Genomic DNA, 13,492 nt, shown 5'->3' on the forward strand with positions numbered 1-13,492 from the left:
ATAATAAATTTAATATATATACTTATATATGTAATAACAAACAAAATATTTCAATCTAAAAAAATTTTATTCTCGGTTAATTGAATTGATTAACTGAAATATCGGTTAACTGAAATACGACATAACTGATTTATTAAAAACAAAACGTAATTATGAACGAATTATTTAATTAAAATAGATTAAAATATCATTAAAGTAAATATTTATTATGAATTGCGGAAGATTTTTGACGCAATATCTGATAAACTCGTAAGAGAAAATTGCTCAATACTCGCATTTTGTATATTTTTTACACTAATTAATCGAACGCATATTTAACATTTATGTTTCGATTGATATACAATTGTTAAATACTATATAACAAAATTTTTCGCATAAAAAAGACATGCAGCATATATTTTTAATTTATTTTTAGTGTATACATAAACAAAAACTTAACTACTCAACTAAATAAAAACCTCTAAATGAAAATATACTGTCATTACTTTTATTTTTATATATATTATGATATATTCAAATTTAAATTTAATTATTTATATAATTGATCGTAATTTCATAAGTTTATATAATAAATTATATATATGATTAAATATATATCAATAAGTAATAATTTAAATATATATTTTTTTTATAAACGAAAATTAAATGTAATATAACGATAATTATGATTCTTTCTTACATTGTAAAAATTTCATTTATATTACGAATAAAATATATAATTTTAAAGGTAAAGCAAAACAATCAATTAAAAAGCTGAGATTTATTTTAATTAATAATAACTTTAAAATAATCTCTATATAATTATAAGAATTATAATTTTACTTTTTTCATATTGATTTTGTTTTCACAAATCTTTTTGTCACAATACATCGCACGAACAGTCCTTCAATAATTCTTAATTGAAATGTTTACAATCGCACATTGCTTGTATCTATTTCACAAGATCTTAGTCTTCATGAAATAATTAATGAGGCAGTGCCTACTAATTATCAATAATTACATTTATGTAATTCAACTTTACGTACTTAGTTTTAATATTTATATACTTTGATATATACATACAAATAAATGTCCGACCATTAGTTATATTCTTTTGTGTCGTAACAAAAAAAAATTTTTTGGAGGATTTTGTTGTAACTAGTCGCAGATTTTATTTCTGGAATATTTTCCATTGCAAATTCGCTTGCAATGGTAAATATCATGATAATTATTGTGTACAAATAAATAGCAACAAGAACAAGAAATTGTAATGTTACTCCATTCAGTCATTTTTTTTACGCCACTGTCCTTAATTCACATTGTCATTACACAATAACCGGAAGAAACGTAATGCCCAGCATTCTTTTCAACTTATTTCAGTAATATATCTTGGTTTCATTGTTATACTTTATTTTACGCAATAACAAATTGCAAAATTACAGCTAAATAAGCGTAATAAATCAATGTAAATTAGCTGTAAAATTACACGATTAAGTATACTTTATATCAAACAGAAAATGTATACTTTTCTAATGTAATCCAATGTGTTGAATTAGAATTAACAAATAATTTAATATATCAAAATATAAAATGTTTTACATATTACATTGCAGTTCATTACGTTTCATTTAAAAGGCATTCGTATACAGTTTCGTCTAACTTCAACGCTGTAATATTATCGATATTATTAAATAACATTTACTGTACCTAAATTTAATAATAAAAATACCTAAATCACAATATATTATGCCATCATTTGATAGCAATGAGTTGGTGTTTTTCCAGTCTATTTTTCGCAGTTTTGTTATTCTGCCAAAAAAGTAGTATCAGAAGGCGGATAATTGGGACAAAGAGATCGCAATGACAAAAATGTAATATTATTCTATGAACATTCTTAATATTCTAAACTCCAAAGCTGGAGTTAGTGTTTACAAATACTATGCAATTTACAAAGCATTAAAAAAGAAAAAAGAGAGAAAGAAAAAAAATAGACACTAAGCATCGTTCGGCTCGCAATGGCGGGAAATGTGTCTTGTTTTAATTTTATGTTAAAAATAAATTCATGAATGCAATATTATTTTATTGTATTATCATTATAAATTAAGCAAAAATAATGAATTATAAAAATTTCGTCAGTGCGAACTCACTTATATAATTTAATAAATTTTATATTGCTAAATTTATGTTTAACATATCACACTTCATCAAGTAATGACAAGTACAAGTTTTATGTATGTAATTCGCAACAATTCCAAATAGTAAAAAATGGGATGACTATTGTATCTACTAATGAAATACAATCAACAAATATATGAATTATATCAAATAGTTACATACAATTATTTCTCTTCATAATTAGGCTGGCGCAATTGTTCCATAGCTACCTAAAATCTGTGATTTCTCCACAAGCTTTATTAAAGCAAATGTGTGTGTGTATGTTTTTTTCTTTTATATTAAAATGTTAAAGATCGAGAGTAAAAGCAAATGGCTAATTAGTAGGCTGTGCACGAAGTGCCTCATGCAGTGCCTGTTGTTGATCTGCTGTTAATGCATTTATGCATGCCTGGAACATAGACTCGTTGTTCTAAAACAGAGAATAGATTATTTTTTAAAACATAAATATGCAATAGAATAAAAATATATTTTATATAATATACATTGTTTACTTATACCTGTATTTGTCTAACAATGCTAAGAATTCTACCCATGACAGGATTGTCTGTTGGTACGGCATCTTTGTAAAATGCTTCTGCAAAAAAACTTATTAACCGAGGTAGATTCGAATTATTTGGTCCTAAAACTGCTACGTGATTTGCTTCAATTAAATCACATAAATATCCATACACATAAGGTGCTTCATCTTCATCTTCTACCACTGGTAGCCAAGAGAGCCTAGACAAATAAATGTTTTACTAATTTTTTTACAATTAACGTAATACATAGTTCTCTTGCTAAAAGACCCAAACAGATATCACCGATCATATATTTTTTCTTTATATGTTACATTCATAATTGTTTTAATATCAATTTTTACATAATGAAAAATAATCGCTAAATTATATATATTTTTCGGTGTTAGATATAATTTTTGAGTCCTCTAACAAAAAAAATTACTTCGTATTACATCATATCAAAATTAATAAATATCAATTTACCAATGAGGAAGTATTTCATCGACATTGATTGCTTTATTATTATATTTAAGAATTTTTGTTACTGCAGAAATAGCATTTTCTGTAGGATTGACATTTTCAGGTGATCTAGATTCTGGATCATTTATAACTTCCATTAATCTAGGTAAAGCTTCTGCACATGCTTGGGCAAATGCTTCTCCTCCATATTGTCCTAAAACCCCACAACCATAAGCTGCTGCTTGTCTTACTTCTGCTGATTTATCTGATACATATTGTATCATTGGTCGTAAAAAATATTCTTGATATTTTGCACATTCAGGTCCACCAAATTCTATTACATCATCAAAAACACATAAAGCCCATTGATGATCTGACCAAGACCTTTCAGGACTTAATAATTTAACAAAATGTCCACAAATTTGATCGAAATAAGGGAAAAATGAAGATTTATGAGTAGTGAATAAAGCATGTAAAATATCTGCTATTTTACTTAGAGTATATACATCTTCATTATCTTCATCAGCAAGTTGTTCTTCAACAATCTATAATTTTAATAGAAATTTTAAACTATTTATAATATTAATTAAATTTTATATCAAAATTATATATGCAAAATCTTACCTCATCATAATCTTCATCTTTACGTTTTTCCAATCTAGCTACTGCCCTTTCAAAATGTTTATTAAGTAATTTATCCAATATGCGTAAAAGTTCAGCCATGGGTTGTGCTCCTAAGCAACCTGCACCAAGAGTTTCAATACATTTGGCCAACGAATACAATAATTCTAATAAAACATCAGATTCAGGTTCTGTATCAATTGCTTTTAAGAGATCAGGACAAATATACGCCCACATTCCTTCAAGATACTGTGGACCTGTAATTTAATTATTATTTATAATTATAATACAAAGAATATTTTAATATTTTATGAAAATATATACGTATAATTATTATTAATTAACCTTTTATTTTTGCGCAATCAAGAAGATATGGTAAACTTGCAGCAGCAGCTGTTCTAACACCATCATGAAAATAAAATTTCAGCATAGGAACCATTAGCCGTACTACTTCTTCTGCATAATCTGCAAAACCTTCCTTCAATTCACGCGCATAACAAACTAACATTTCACAGGCAGAAGCTTTATCTTCTAAACCAGCTGTTTTAATTCCGAAATTTTGTTGTTCACCAAGAGAGATGAATTCCCAATCAACATCTTCTATACCTTCCATATCTTCATTATCTAATAAAGCCACTTCAGGTCTCATAGCGGCTGTTCGTAAAACTGGGCCCATTACTAATGGCAAATATTGTTCAAATTGTTTACCTAAAGAATTTAATTATTATTGTTTAATTATACTTTGATATATTTTATCCAAAAAGATAAAATTTTAAATTTCCTACCAAGAATTTTACAAATTCGTGTCCATGCGGATATAAGATAACTTGTTTGTGGATCATCATCTGGAAGATCTCCTTCAGAATGAGTTTTTAGTAACATATCCATAACTTCACTAGCATCTGCAATAAACTATATAACCATAAAAAATATAGTTATATAATTAGTAATAATTATATAATAGTATTTAAAAAAAAATATTAAATATTTTATTATGTCATTTTTTATTATTATACCTTTTCAGGTCCTACTGCAAGTCCTATAAGACTCACGCATTCAATTGTCTTTCCACGTAACATTTTATGTTCTTGTTGATTAGCATTTTGAATAATATATTTTAGACATGGCATTAATCTATCATAATATGTTACAAATTGTTCTTCACACGTATCAGCAACAGATGCGATAGTTGTAACAACCTATAAAATAAAAAAAATAAAATAAAATAAAAAAAAAAATAAGTTGAAAAAATTATTATTAGAAGTTAAAAAAATAATTAAATATACAATTTTATTTAATTACATATAGTTAATATGCTTACTTGTTCTAAGACAAGTTTAGTTCCTTTCTCAACTAATTCTTGAAATTTAGCAGTAAGAATTGATTCCAATTTAGCCATAATAGCATCTAAATATGGTGTTAATATATTTTTTGGACAATCTTCGCTAAAATTTACAAGTGCTGCACCAGCATGAGCTTGAACCCTTGGATTTGCATTATCGTCCAAAACCATTAATAAACCAGGAATGACTTTATCATGAAATTTTTTTTCAAATATAGGTGCAAAATCAGTTGACATTTGACCTACTGCATTACAAGCTGCATATCTTACACGAGGATGCTGTAAAAGATATATAATTAGTAAATATAATTAATCAATAGATAAACATGTATGTTCTAAAACTATCTTGGAAAAAATAGTAGCCAATTTTTAAAAACTCTGAAAAACGTATTCTAATATTGTCAAAATAATAATATATATATGAATATGAAATTCTTCGTTTTAATTTATCATAAATGAAATGCTATTATATTTACATCAAAAAATATAATTACTTACTGACTCAATTCATATTTTATAATGAATCATATAATGAAATTTATGAAAAATACAGTTTTTAAACTTACGGGATCTTGCAAATATTGTATAACTCCTTCCATAATTTGAGGTAATATTGCTTCCATTTGTTTATGACAACCTTCTCCAACAGCTGATATTGCCATAAGAGCAGCATGTCTATATTATAAATTTTTTTAATATTTATAACTATAATTTTATTAAATATTTTTAATAAATTAGCAAAAATATAAATGTTTGTTCCATATCTATGACAATAATATTGTAATACTATTATCAACTCTCTTATTAAAGAACATCCTTCAAAAAATCTTAAATTTTTAACTATCAAAACGATAGATAAAAATAGATAATTTGAAAGATTACTCTATCACAGATGTAACGCAATTATTTGCATAAGAAGAATAACTGCTGACTATTCTGTGACGAATATTATGAATATTGAAAATAAATAAAAATACTTTATAAATATTTACCTATACTTCCAATCACTATTATTCAACATTGAAGGAATATTTTGTACAATTTGTGGTAACATAGTTTTACCACCTAAACCACATGCTAATCTGTCTAAAGCACTTTCAGCAACAACATTATTACTATCATTGTCGTCATCAACGATTTCATCAGAAAAGCTCCATTTTTCATCTTCTTCTATATCTGTCATCATTTTTAGTACCAATGGTACTAAAGATGCAATATATTTTCCACCAACTTTACGTACCATTGCAGGAGCAGTTTCTGCTAATGTTACTAATACTTCCAATGCTAATTGTCTCCATGAATCAGCCATATCTTCATTCGAAAATATTTTCATACACATTTCCATTATAGTTTCTAATTGTAATCTCAAAAACTTAGGCGTCGATTCTGCTAAATCAATTAAAACTTTTAAGAGAGCATCATCTCCTTGTTTTTCTACTGATTGAGCAATTACTTGTACAATTGCTGGTAATAATTCTGAAAAATGTTTCTGTATATTTTCTTCTTTATCATGCAAAATGATAAAGGCTCCAATTGCTCTTACTGCTTGAAATCTGACCTATAATAAAAATTATTATAATTATTAAAAATAAAAATTAAAAAAAACAAGAAAATTAATTTTATGTAATTATTTTTACGTAAAAAAAAACGAATAATAATAATAATGATAAAAAAGAAACAAAAAAAAATTACAAAGAAAAATAAACAAAATTTTATTTATTTATTAATTTTTATATGCCCCGTATCTGTCTATAAATTAAATCTTCACAAATCACAGTCATCAGAAGGCAATTTTTCTATAGGAAGAATTTATGACGAGAAATTAAACTATTTTTATCTCGCGTATCATTCTTCCATAAAATATAAAATGAATGTACAAATATAAAAATATAAATAAATATATATGAAAAAATATATTTTATAATACCTCATAGTTTGCAGAATCCATAATCGATTGTTGTAACATTTGTTTTATAAGATTTAAATAATTTGCTTGTTGATTTCCAAATACGCCTGGGACGGATCTATATTTATTTAAAATAAATATTATGTAATGAAATTCGAAATTATATATTATTTATAATAAATACATTAAATATATATATATATATATATATATATATATATATGTGTGTATATATGTATATAAACTTACGTGAACATTCGAAGAGCATTTTCTTTCAATGCTGGTACAGGACTATTTGCACATTGGAATAGGAACTGCAGAAACTCTGGCCATTGATTATTACCATCTTCATCAATCAAATTTCTTGCAACTTCAGCTGCAACCTCACAAACCTTACGTCGAATAGTTTCTGTCTGTTCATTTTGAACAGATAATAAAATTTGCTCTTTTAATTGAGCTTGTGCTTCTGGTGGAATCTAAAAATAAATACAGCTATATTGATGAACAAAAATATGATACATTATAACAGATAAATTTTTCTTTTTATGTGTTATAATTTATTAAAATATAAATTTTTATATAAGAATTTTGCAAAAAATAATATACAATAATCTCTATTTTGTTTTTTTTTTATTAAAATTTTTATAAAATGCTTAAATAATTTTTTGTAAGAACATTAAGATTAAATAGAAGATTTAAAAATTCAACATCAATCAAATATTTTAAAATTATTATATCTGAAAACTTTTCTTAAAATTTTATAAATATTTATTTATATATATATATCTTCTAAACATTTTATATGTTTGAAATAAATTTGTTAAATATTAATTTGTAAAATATATTTATATATAATAAGAAAAATAATATATAGATGTAATAAGTAATACAAATTGATAATTCATAAGATTCACAATAGGTCACTTTATCATTGGCAATAGTTGTTGGCATAAACTACAGAGAGCATTATATGATTTGAAATTATTTTAGTCTGCAATTTACTATATGTATTAGCAATAAAAACTAAACAATATCTTTATTATATAAAAATTTAAAAAATATAAAACTTATTGCAAAAAAAAATTTTTTCATATATATTATAAAGCTTATTTTCATTTTTATAATTGGAAAATTATTAAAATAAATATAATAAAAATATATTTACTTTAGGATAAAAATCCATAAATTCAGAAGAGAAGAGTCGACGTAACAAGACGGCAGCCATGGCACGCATCTCTTCTGTAAGAGTGGCATTGCATAAAGAAGTTAGAAGAAATGTCACCTTGCTATCCACTGGGAGATTGTTATATGCATCCTAAAATATTAAAATGTATAATATAACACACACACATATATATATATTATAAAATTTAATCTTTTATAATAGAATACTTTTATTTTAGATAACAAAAATTATAATATTAATAAAATAATCATCTTTAATCATTTTAGTTTTATTTTAAAATATAAAGTAAATAAATGTCAAGAAGAAATATAAATATTTAAAAAATAACAATTTATAATTAACATTTTAATACTACATTTTATACGTATTTTTTGTAATTTTAAACTACTAGACTAAATAAAATCAAGAAAAAAAAATATAGTATAAGATATGATTATATAGTTTATCATTATTTTTATTATATCATTAATTTTATTATATGCATATTAAATGAAATGTAAAAAATTAGTATTAATAACAATAATATTATAATTTTAAATATATGAAATAATATTCATATAAATGAATATATTTTTTATATAATTTAAAGTAGATTCAGGAATACCGGAAATCAAATCGAAAATGATCCTGTGTAGGCGGGAAAGCGAAATACAGAAATTATAAATATTACTAAGTAGTTTCGCTATATATTATGTATTACTTAATACTAAATTAAATTGTTTTATCTTGTAATGTTATAATAGCATCATGTAAACGATAAAATAATCATAAAAAAATTTGATAAGACGCATATTTGCATCACATTAAAAATGACACGGATGAATGTAAAAGGTTGGAGGGGTGCATGCTACCACGGGACACCATTTTGGATTTTATTAGGTTCTTCTAAACACTTGTCAGTATTCACTGAGATAATTAATTTTATTTAACTTGAAACTAATTATATTGATATTATATAAAATTAGTTATTAATAAAATTCTAAGTAGAACTGTAATTCAATGCGAAAAATCACTGAATGGTGCCCACATGCAAATTCTGACAACATGTTGGCAACGTGCTCTGGAAATGAAGTATCTCATTTTATAAGATTTATGTTTTGAAAAAAAATTAATATATATAAAATATGCGTGTAAAAATCATAAAAGATATACGCACTTCTGCTTGGGTTCTGGCATCATTATCCGTGCTCAGGAGTGTATTTAAAAGCTGTTGAAACTGATCAAGGTCTGCCGCCATTGTCACCGAACGAATGAAACTACAGCGCATACTCATACGAGTTGATCGTCAATTAATATTACCAACATAAATTATTAAAATATTTCTAGATATTTGTTGCCAACTTCATGAATTTTATTTAATCGAAGATAACTATTTTTATAATTGTGTGTTTGCCTTAAAGTATTTTTTTAAAATTATGAATCTGCAATTATATATTTAATTATGAATATGATGAATATTTTTGACAGAAAATTTAAATTATAATTCATTCGTTTTTTTTCATAAAATATTATAGATTGCATTAATAATTTAGCATTTTGCATGAACGAACGATCAATAGAGAAAGAAAAAGAAATATGTCAAAATGTGAAAAGTGAAATGATAGTAAAAATGCTATATCTCTAAATAATTTGAATTAGGAAAAAATATATAAGTATATTTACTTAATTTTTTCTGTATCTCTGGTATTCTGTTATCTCTTTATTATCAGTTCAGTATCTGTTTATTTTAATTTAAATACATATCTTCACATTATTATCTGTTGCGTTTTTCATATCATAATATATTAATTTCAGTCAGTTTATTAAAAAAATATCTTTATCGATATCCAGCTTTTCAATGATAAGGCCACATTTTGTACACACATTTCTTTAACATGTATATTTTATTTAAAAAAATTATTAAAAAAAAAATTTATTTAAAAATTTTCATATCTATTATAAAAAGAAATTAAAAAATAAACAAATAAAAATAAATAATTTCATTGCTTTAGTATTACCATACTAAAATTCGAGTTTGGATTGAATTATATTGTTCAATTATCATTTGTCGAAGTATTTTATTGATAAAAATGAATCTTTCATAGTATGGATATTTTATTTTTTTTTGTCACATAAAATAAATAATAATATAAAATCCAAATTATAAATTATGATAAAAATAAATTACTTTTATTATCTCGTAATATTTATTTTGATAAATAATATAATGTTCGTAAAACTTAATGACAATCGAAAATAAATGGAAAAATTTTTCGCTATTGATATTGACAATATTCGAAATAAAATTTTAAATTATACTATATTCCAGATTTGAAAGATATTAAAATATTAAATATTATATATTTAATTTTAATAATTAAATGTATTATTTTCTTGATAAATCTTTGACAGAGATTTTCAAAAAAAAAAAAAAGAAAAAATTAATTATTAATAAATAAATCTATCGATAACAACTGTATATTATATAAACTTAAAACGATTAAATTTCATTAAAAAATAAAAAAATATATTATAAAAAATATATTAATGTTTATAATATATTAGTAGGAAGAAATCGAAAATGATCAAAACTGTAATGCAGTTAATTCGATTTATTGATTATAAAAATAACGAAAAAATGAAGCATGCGTTTAATTTCGTAACCTAATCGTGTAATCTTTCACTGAAAAACGTGATGTTTTAATTTTTTTACAGGACAAGTATAGAACATTTAAACAAAATAGTTCGCAACAAAAATTGCATCAATGTAAATATATACTTTATCCGATTCCATGAAGTAAGAATTTTTTTTCAATAGTATTTTTCGTAATTTCCTCATTTTATAAAAAAATTGATATAAACAAATTATGGTCGCGTTAAGAAATGCAATATTTAAACGAATAATTTGTTTATTGTTAAGCTTGAAAATCGGCAATCAGTATGCCTATTATCTTCAATCGAGATTTTTAAATGCGTACGTTCGATAATAAACAAAGTGAGAAAAAACAATTTTTTTAACAATTATGAAATTGGAACAAGCTGTTCTTTCTAACGCGTGCCATGAAAATGGATTTTTCATTACAATATTTATTACGAGCATTTCCCAAAATTTTCGTTGAATCGATCAACTACATACACGCACACACGCGTACACACACACACGAACAGAGTATCTTTTTTAATAGCTTTCAACTTTGTTTTATTATTATTGTCCATTCATGTACATGTATGTACAGACGCGAGGAAACAAACAAATTCTTTCGACGTTGAACAAAACACTTTTTTTTCGAATTCGTTGTATCGAATTCATCGATGCTCGATGACGCCATTGTTCGAATTGATCATTTTCAATTTCCTCGGCACTTCCTCGGTCGAAATTTTCGTTTCACTGTTCTCTAGGATCATCGCGATCGCGAATTCGACTCGATAATCGTTTCGTTGCGAGGAGTTTAAGCGATATAAATCGTTCAAAAGGATGGGAAAATTGTTGGCGGCGCGTGAAGGATGGAAGCGGACCGACTTTTCGTTTGTATACATAGAAAGTACGGAGTCGGAACGAATTCGGCCATGAGATCAGTATCGATAGTTGCGTCGGAAAATATTGCGATTAGCGAAGCGAGTTTCGAGTTCCATTCTGAAAATATTGGCACGAACCAGGGGACGAATAGTAACGCTGACGTGTTCGTTTTCGTTTCCATGTTGCTTGTTTCGTACTGTGTCAATGTTAAGAGGCAATTCAATTGTAATATTCGTGTCATTAAAGAAACGCAAATGAATGAAAATTATTACATTTGTATCGAACTTTAATTTTAATTGTAATTTTAATTGCAAATTAGGAGGCTATGAATTATTAAATTTAACGATGTGATATTTCGAGTGAGATTTTTAGCCTAATTTATTCACTCCATTGGACGATTTTATTATTTTATTTTTATTAGTTAATAATTCGATTGCTTTCAGATATTTTTTTTCCAAACATAATTGTTTTATTGGCAATTAAAATTTATTTCTTTCTATTAATTTTTTAAAATTAAGACGAGACAAGAGATTGAAATGTCTCCTAACATGATACTATATGGCAACGTTTTTTGTACGGGAAATTAAATCGTGATCACTATCACGTTACGATTATTAATTATTTCATAGACAATGTATTACTTTCTCCATTGTTGTTACATTTTTTTTCTTCTTAGTCTTAACAATATTAATATTTATATCTATGTATATTTATATATATATATATATATATATATGTGTATATATATATATATATATATATATGTATATTAAATGTATAACACATAAATACTGCACACATTCACTATATATACAAGCTCCCTCGGCTTCATTCTCACCCTTACTCGTTCATATACATCTCCTTTTCCCTCCCTTTTTTTCTTTCTTTCCTTCCTTTCGCCATGTTCATCGGTAATCGTTGAAAAGAGTCCAGACTGCTCCCTCGTTGCACGATTTATTATATCTATGCGCGGAAAAAGTACGGGAAAATTGGGTTATATATCAATTGTATCAATCGTAAGATCACAATTTTAATCGATATTTTAATACGCAACATTGAAATTCGAACTTTTCGAAATTTTAAGTCGATGAAGAAAATTGCTTTACTTTCCTTTCTACGAACACATTGGTTACACGCATCGTGATTTGTAATTAAAAAATAATTAATAAAATAAATAATTAAAAAAAAGTTAATCTATTCGATGATGACAATTTAAGTTTTAAATTTCTATAAAATTTTAAATCTTGTTAATAATTGAGTTATTGAAATGCTGAATGATGAGAGAATAAAATTTTGAAATTTTTATGTCGTTTGATTTCGAGAAAATTAATTATAGATATATTTAATATCGATCTCTCTTTATATCGTATAAATCATAATAAAATTTATAAAGATGATTAATAATATGTTGTATTTAATGTTACGTGGGTAAGGCAGTTATCTGTTTTTGGATCAACGTGTTAATATAAATACTTTTATACGTTTAATGTGTATCATATACTGCTGGATAATTAATCTTTAATGCATTATCTTTCATCTTTTTACTTGTTAAAATTTACTTATAACATCTTTACGATTGTTCGATATGTTACTTATTCGAATATTGTGCAGAATATTTTATCAATAAAATTTTTCATAACGGATACAGTTATACAGTAATATTATAGATTATTTTTAAAAAATGGAAAGACAACAATTGAATGCGTTCAATAAAAGTGTAACAATGAAATATATTGCGTTAAAAGATTTTATATAATTAATTATATATTCAATTTATTTTTACAAGGACGTTTTAAAATATTTAACTATAACAATAAAAGTATTGCGAATA

General features: G+C 24.8%; 1 protein-coding gene and 1 non-coding gene across 2 annotated transcripts; both read right to left on the minus strand.

Moving 5' to 3' along the window:
* Nucleotides 1-796: 796 nt before the first annotated feature.
* On the minus strand, nt 797-9,471 carry LOC724927 (importin-5). The gene is made up of 14 exons (XM_026441016.1): nt 9,322-9,471; nt 8,145-8,294; nt 7,229-7,455; nt 7,001-7,097; nt 6,066-6,631; nt 5,640-5,748; nt 5,053-5,352; nt 4,748-4,930; nt 4,517-4,643; nt 4,077-4,439; nt 3,735-3,988; nt 3,135-3,655; nt 2,652-2,871; nt 797-2,563 (listed from the first exon to the last, which is right to left on the minus strand). The coding sequence occupies exons 1-14, from the start codon at nt 9,436-9,438 to the stop codon at nt 2,468-2,470; spliced, it is 3,330 nt and encodes a 1,109-aa protein (XP_026296801.1). The 5' UTR covers nt 9,439-9,471; the 3' UTR covers nt 797-2,467.
* LOC113218816 lies at nt 6,802-6,929 on the minus strand. The gene has a single exon (XR_003304762.1).
* Nucleotides 9,472-13,492: the final 4,021 nt, after the last annotated feature.

Source organism: Apis mellifera, linkage group LG5 (genome assembly GCF_003254395.2).
Source record: "Apis mellifera strain DH4 linkage group LG5, Amel_HAv3.1, whole genome shotgun sequence".
NCBI lineage: Eukaryota > Metazoa > Arthropoda > Insecta > Hymenoptera > Apidae > Apis > Apis mellifera.